The sequence below is a fragment of the Garra rufa genome, chromosome 14 (genome assembly GCF_049309525.1).
Source record: "Garra rufa chromosome 14, GarRuf1.0, whole genome shotgun sequence".
Classification (NCBI taxonomy): Eukaryota; Metazoa; Chordata; class Actinopteri; order Cypriniformes; family Cyprinidae; genus Garra; species Garra rufa.
The window spans coordinates 349,629-357,842 of NC_133374.1; the positions used below are offsets into that span (position 1 = coordinate 349,629).

Here is an 8,214-nt window from a genome sequence, read left to right on the forward strand (position 1 = left end):
CTCATTAATATTAATTAACCTGACGTGACGTTCGCCCTAGCTGATTGGCTGAAAGTCAGACAACTCTAGGTATGCATGCGCAGAGCCGTTTAGAAACATGTTTATCTAAAAATATTTCTTACGTTAATTTTGCAATGAATGAATGAAGAAATAAATGAATAAAATCAGATTCTGACATTTAAATTCTAAATTGTTTCACTTTTTGCTGTTTACATCTTGCAATTCTGAGGTTTTTCTCTAAATTCTGACTTTACATCTTGCAATTCTGTATTAATAATTAAATAAAATGTCAGAATTCAAAAATATAAACTCTAAACTGTTTCGCTTTTTGGTGTTTAACATCCTGCAATTCTGACGTTTTTACTCTAAATTCTGACTTTACATTTGTAACATGGAACAGTGATGGTAACAGATGGCCAAAAAAAAAAAAAAAAAAACATTACATTTTGAAATTTTCTAGTGTTTACTAAAACATTTATTGAAAAAAAAAAAATGAATTAACCATATATAGCCTAATAATATTAGTTCCTTTATTTGAAATGCAACGTTTTTTGACCTTTACACAAAAAGTACAAATGATCCCCAAAAGATACTGATTATCAGATTTGAGACTCACTGATTTTCTTAAAAAATAAATAAATAAATAAAATCAAGTGAAACCAGACTGCTTCAGTCCAGTACATGTTCATCAGACAATATTTCTAAAGTTCATTTTGGAATGAATGAATGAATAAATAATTAAAAGTAGTGACATATAAACATTAAACTGTTTCAGTTTTTGCTGTTTACATCCTGATGTTTTTGTCTAAATTCTGACTTAACATCTTCCAAATCTGTATTTGGAATCATTTTTTAGCTTGTGTTTATTAATTATGGTAAGTGGTAAGATTTAATCTTGGATTTTATATGTAAACACATTTATCAACTTATCTTTCTAAATATAGCACAATATATTTCTAGATCTCTCCTTTTTGGAATAAATGAATGCATACATAAATACGTCAGAATCTGAGAATATAAACTCTAAACGGTTTCCTGCAGTTCTGATGTTTGTTTTTTTTTTTCTCTAAATTCTTACTTTACCTCTGTACCATGGTACAGTGATGGTAAAAAACATTACATTTTAATATTTTCCAGTGTTTCCTAAAAAAAAAAAAAAAAAAAGTATAATATAAAAAAAATCCAAGGTTTAAAATAAAAAGTATTATTTGAGTAAAAACTGCAGAAAAAAATTAATTAACCATATAAAGCCTGATAATATTACTTATATTATTTGAAATGCAACATTCTATTGACCTTTACATAAAAAGTACAAATGTTCCTCAAAAGATCCTGATGGTCAGATTTGAGACTTGATTTTCTAAAAAATAAAAAATAAAAAAAAAATGAAGATTTTTCAGGATAATTAAGTAAAGCCAAACTGCTTCAGTTCAGTAATGTTTATCTGGAAATATTTCTAAAGTTGAATATAAATGAATTAATAAATACATAAAAGTGAGAATCTGAAATATAAACTCTAAATTGTTTAGCTTTTTGCAATTCTGACATTTTTTCTCTAAATTTTGACTTTGCCTTTGTTTTTAAGTCTTTTTTTTCTCTCTAATTTCTTACTTTTTTCACAGAACTGCGAGATAGAAAGTAGCAATTAAAGTTCAAATGCATACATGTATACTAGACCCTGTTTTCAGAATCAAAATAGCCTTTGACAGAAACAGGATTATCCAACAAAACCAGTTTCTGAACCACTTCCCCCACCTCAGCTCAGTTTTGGCATCCAGACGTAAGTATGCAGGAGTGTCAGGTGTGTCTCATGGGTGGTCCTGCTTTACATCAATGCTTTTGTTAAAACGCTCAAAGAGATGAGCCGTTTTTGCCCAAAAGCAAGTTTTCAGGTGTATCTCTGATCATTCTTGATCTCTGAATCACTACCGGCTGCAGAAAATAGACCGGGTTGTTTTGGTACACTGATTTATAATGTACAAATGCAGCTTTAAAAGGAATGTTTAGCCCAAAAATTTGCATTTGTTGAAAATGTACTCACCCTCAAGGCCATCCAAGATGTAGATGAGTTTGTTCATCAGATTTGGAGAAATGCAGCATTATGTCACTTGCTCTGGAGTGAAAGGGTGCCGTCAGAATTAGAGTCCAAACAGCTGATAAAATATGTCCATCAGTTAACATCTTGAGAAGACAAAACTTAAACAAATCCATCTTGTTACTCAAAAGATCAGATTTGATACTCACTGATTGTCTAAAAAAAGAAAAAGAAAGGATAATCAAGTAAAGCCAAGCTACTTCAGTCCAGTAAATGTTCAATATTGAAATTTTGTTTCAATTCTGACTTAACTGACAATTCTCTATTTTCAGTAATTTTTTGGCATGTGTTTATTAATTACGTTGAGTGGTAAGATATATCTTTGGATTTTAATTTGAAGTGTAAACATATTTAACAACTTATCTTTATAAAAATAGCACAACATCTTTGTAGATTCCTCCTTTTTGGAACAAATGAACATGAGCGCATAATCAATAATAACACTTCCTCTAGTAATAAAAGTCCATCTTCTGTTGTCTCTCTCATCAAAATCCAGCCACATATTTGTTTAGAGCTGTTTTGGACAGTTTTGGCTTGTAAACGGTGGTTGATCTGTGCAGATTTCTCTCCTGATACAGACCAGACCATTTTTTTCACTGAAGAAAGTGTTATTATGGATTATGGACTCATATTTTAGCACACTTTTCATGATGAGTCCATATTTTTTATAATAATCCATAATAATGTTTCCTCCACTGAAAAAGTGGTCTGATCCGAATCAGGAGAGAAATCTGCACAGATCAAGCACTGTTTTCAAGACAAAGCTGTCAAAAAACAACAACAAAAAAATATATATGTGGCTGGATTTTGATGTAAAAGAGACAACAGGTGTGGACTTTTTCACTGGAGGAAGTATTATTATGTATTATGGACTTATAGTTAAATCTCTTGATGATTTTTTTTATGTTGAGTCTATAATCCATAATAATGCTTCCTCCAGTGAAAAAGTGGTCTGGTCTGAATCAGGAGAGAAATCTGCACAGATCAAGCACTGTTTAGAAGCCAAAACTATCCAATATAACAAATATGTGGCTGGATTTTGATGTGAGAGACAACAGGAGATGGACTTTTTCACTGTAGGAAAGTTATTATGGACTCATATTTTAGTTAAGAATGTCTTGATTTTTTTATGAGGAGTCCATATTTTTTAATAATAATCCATAATAACACTTCCTCCAGTGAAAAAGTGTTCTGGTCTGAATCAGGAGAGAAATCTGCACAGATCAAGCACCGTTTACAAGCCAAAACAGTCAAAAACAACAAATATGTGGCTGGATTTTAATGTGAGAGACAACAGGAGATGGACTATTTCACTGTAAGAACTGTTATTATAGATTATGGACTTGTATTTAGCTAAAAATATCTAAAAAATGGATTTGTTTCAGCTTTTATCTATACAAGATGTTAACTGATGGACTGGTGTGGATTATTGAGATGTTTTTATCAGCTGTTTGGACTCTCATTTTGACGGCACCCATTCACTCCAGAGGATCAACTGATGTGCATTTTAACTTCAAACCATTGTATCTGGCTAAAATATCGAGTTCTATATCGATAATATATAAATAATAATGTATTATAATAATATTACATTGCATGTACTGATGTGTTCTGCTCAGTGTCACTAATGGTTATGAATATTGAGTGCATAAAATGAATGCATTGTAAGTTGCTTTGGATAAAAGTGTCTTAAATGTTAAAATGTGAGCCTGGACCACAAAACTAGACTTAAGGAGCATTGGTTTATTTGTCGCATTAGCCAAAAATACTTTGTATAGGTAAAAAAAATATATATTTTATGTCAAAAATCATTAGGATATTCTTAGCATATGCATTGCTAAGAACTTCATTTGGACAACTTTAAATGCAATTTTCTCAATATTTGGATTTTTTGTACCCACAGATTCTAGATTTTCAAATAGTTGTATCTCATGCCAAATATTACCCTATCCAAACAAATCATACATCAATGGAATGATGTATAAATAATAATAAAAATACCCTTATGGCTGGTTTTGTGGTCTAGGGTTGCATATAAGCCAGTTGGAACCTGTTGAAATGAGCACACATATCCCGGATTATTTTTAAATCATCCAGAAAGATCTCTCCCTGCCAGGAAGTAAATGAACTTCTCTAAAAACAGCCCCTGCCCGAGGCGCTTCAGGAAAGTATCTAGGTGTGGTTATCATTTATTCTTTTACTCCACAAACACTCTCAGGTTGTGATTATTCCAGCACATAAAGACACCAAACACTCCCATAAATCATTTTCACATGAATTGCATTTGGTTCGTTTACAAGCAGATTTTAATAGTGTCATTCACAATCAAAATGATTAATGTCTGCATGTTTAAATCACATTTTCAGCTGAGCTGTAGTGGTCATTTGTTACATCTAGAAATCTCATAAAAACTAATGATTGATAATTGCAGTAATTATTCGATAAAAAAAAACAATCAAAACTAATGTGGGTTAAATACTGTTCTAGTCTCTCTATTACAGACAAACACACACACACACAGATCAAGTATTAACCTCTTGAAATTTATATTCTCAGCACAACGACGAAAAAAAAGAAAGAAATTACATTTAGATATTTTCCAGTGTTTCCCAAATGCTTAATAAAACGTATCATAAAAAAATCTAATGTTTAAAGTATTGAGAATTATTCAAATAAAAATGGCAAGTAAAATGATTGCAGAGAAAAAAAAAAACTACAAAGCTGGAAATTTGTATACATTTGTTCCAATATTTGAAATGAAACGAAACGTTATTGTTGTTAAATAATATGACACTGAATGTTCATGCTGCTTTCATTTATGATGTTGCAATTATTATTTGTCTCAGTTTCTGATAAGAAGGAGGCAGTAGAGGAGTCTCAAGAGTGTCCACCTATATACAGCACATATAAAGTGAGCTTCAGCGGAAGTTTAAGAGCTGGTTTATCAATGAAATCGATACTTTTGAAGATATTTATCAAATCTGACTTTTTTCCTCAATTTTATTTTTTTTTCTCACATTTATGACTTTTTTCTTGCCGTTTTGAGTTTATTTTTCACAAATTTCACAGAATTGCAAAAAAGAAGTCAGAATTGAGACATATAAACTTGCAATTACCATTTTTATTTTTTATTCTGTGGTAGAAACCAGTTTTTGGACTTTATTCCTCACAATTCCATTTTTTTTCTAACAAAATTGACTTTTTTTCCTTGCTGTTCCGAGTTTTTATTTGCCGATTCTGACTTTTTTTCTTGCAATTTTGAGTTATATTTTACAATTATGTCTATTTCCTTTTCTATTTCAATTATGCCTATTTTACAATTATTTTTTCCTGCCGTTCTGAATTTTTATCTGGCAATTATGACGTTTTCTCATAATTTTTACTATTTTCTCGCGGTTTTGACTTCTTTCTTGCAATTTTGAGTTTATATTTGACAATTATGGCTCTTTTTTCTTGCCGTTCTGAATTTTTGTCTGGCAATTATGACATTTTCCCTTTTTTTTACTCTTTTCTTGCCGTTCTGACTTTTTTTTCGTCATAATTTTGAAGTTTTTTCTTGCCATTTTGAGTTTATATTTAACAATTACGGCTTTTTTTTTCTTGCCGTTCTGATTTTTTTTTTATCTGGCAATTCTGTCATTTTCTTATCATTTTTACTCTTTTCTTGCCTTTCTGACTTTTTTTTCCTCATAATTTTTACTTTTTTCTGGCTGTTCTGACTTTTTTTTGCCATCGACTTTATATTTAACGTTCTGAGTTTTATATGGCAATTCTGACTTTTTTCCTCATAAATTTTTCTTTTTTATTTGCCGATTCAGACTTTTTTTCTTGCAATTTTGAGTTATATTTTACAATTATGGCTCTTTTTTCCTGCCGTTCTGAATTTTTATCTGGCAATTCTAACGTTTTCTCATAATTTTTACTTTTTTCTTGCCGTTCTGACTTTTTTCTCATAATTTTTACTATTTTCTCGCGGTTTTGACTTCTTTCTTGCAATTTTGAGTTTATATTTAACAATTATGGCTCTTTTTTCCTGCCGTTCTGAATTTTTATCTGGCAATTCTAACGTTTTCTCATAATTTTTACTTTTTTCTTGCCGTTCTGACTTTTTTCTCATAATTTTTACTATTTTCTCGCGGTTTTGACTTCTTTCTTGCAATTTTGAGTTTATATTTAACAATTATGGCTCTTTTTTCCTGCCGTTTTGAATTTTTATCTGGCAATTCTGACGTTTTCTCATAATTTTTACTCTTTTCTTGCCGTTCTGACTTTTTTCTCAAAATTTTTACTATTTTCTCGTGGTTTTGACTTCTTTCTTCCAATTTTGAGTTTATATTTAACAATTATGGCTCTTTTTTCTTGCCGTTCTGACTTTTTTCTCATAATTTTTACTATTTTCTCGCGGTTTTGACTTCTTTCTTGCAATTTTGAGTTTATATTTAACAATTACGGCTTTTTTTTTCTTGCCGTTCTGATTTTTTTTTATCTGGCAATTCTGACATTTTCTTATCATTTTTACTCTTTTCTTGCCTTTCTGACTTTTTTCTCATAATTTTTACTCTTTTCTGGCTGTTCTGACTTTTTTTTGCCATTGACTTTATATTTAACAGTTATGACTTTTTTCTTGCCGTTCTGAGTTTTATCTGGAAATTCTGACTTTTTTCCTCATAATTTTGTCTTTTTTATGTGCAGTTCTGGCATTTATCTCACAATTCTGATAAAAAATTAGATGTTAATTTGTTAAAATGATCATGTAAGAATAGTAAACTTTTGTTGGTCACACAGCTTATTTTTTGTAATTATTCAAATGCCAATTGAAAAACTGGGTTTTTTGTCAAGGGAACCAGGATGATATGAACTTACAGGTCAGCCTACAAAAACACATCATCCCTGCAGCTCTAAAGGCCTGTATAAACTGTGGTAGTTTTGTGTAAGTGTTTCTCATGAATTGAAGTGTGAGGTGTATCTGCTGATGGGGACTCTGTCCAGTGTGTTTCTCTGAGGATGTCCCATCAGGCTCTCTATGGGAGTCAAAGGTCTGCGGGAGGCACTGCTGCTCTCCACTCGGCTCAGGGTTTCAACTGAGGGCAAAGTGGAGGAAAAAAGAGGTGAAGAAATCTGAGAGCCACGACTGTCATCCGTCGTGCCGAAAACCCCTGATTCTCCTTCAGTCTTCAGTGACGAGCTTTCTCCATCCTTGTCATCTGTTTTTGCCGCCTTCTGTAGAGGAGTAATAAGAGAGATTCAGTTTAACATTTCACATTAATGAACAACAGCAGAGGTTCCTCAATATTTTAGAGAAAACAAGCTGTCATAATGTTTGAGAAACAACACAGATTATAATATGCATGCTTGGATTTTTCATACATGCTTGTCATCGTTTTCTGATCCTGAAGACTTTCCTGAGTCCTGGAGTTAAAACAAAAGTTTGGTCTTAATATATATATAATGAGTAAGTAGTTATATTACAGCTTGTATAATAATTACCAAAAACTAAAACCTTAAATAAAAATATTATTACAGTTATATTTCTCATTTTCATTTAGTTTAACTTGATGTACTAAAAATTAATAATAGAATAAAAATGACAAAAAAATAACTAAAACTTGTATTAAAATTACCATGGAAATGGAAAATAATAATATAAAAGTTAATTTGTTGAACATTAAAAAAAATAATACATAGCTAAAATAAAATAAGTTAAATATTTTTATATTTTATTTTATTTTAGTTAAAGTTTATTTTATACCTATTTTTTATCAAACAATTAAAGAATTTATTACTTAAAAATTAACTGAATTAAAATAATAAACTAAAAAAGTAAAAAAAATATATTAAAAATTATTATAAAAGATATTTAAAATTTTTATACACACATACACACACACACACACACACACACACATATATATATATATATATATATATATATATATATATATAATTATTTGATTTCAGCTACATTTCTATATTTTATTTTACTTTAGTTAAAGTTTTTATTTTATTTTATACCTATTTTTATCAAAAACATTAAACAATTAAAGTATTAAACTTAAAAAAAGTAAAAAATTAAATAAAATATTATAAAACATTATTATAAAAGATATTAAAAAAAATAT

The 8,214-nt window shown here is 29.9% G+C and overlaps 1 protein-coding gene across 1 annotated transcript in view; it reads right to left on the minus strand.

Moving 5' to 3' along the window:
- Window positions 1-4,272: 4,272 nt before the first annotated feature.
- The window catches only part of LOC141285209 (uncharacterized), a 19,245-nt gene continuing 15,303 nt past the window's right edge, over window positions 4,273-8,214 (minus strand). The window contains exons 13-14 of the mRNA XM_073818250.1: window positions 7,463-7,504; window positions 4,273-7,315 (exon numbers count right to left, since the gene is read on the minus strand). Coding sequence (XP_073674351.1) covers window positions 7,037-7,315; window positions 7,463-7,504 — 321 coding nt within the window. The 3' untranslated portion in view covers window positions 4,273-7,036. The remainder of the gene's footprint in view (window positions 7,316-7,462; window positions 7,505-8,214) is intronic.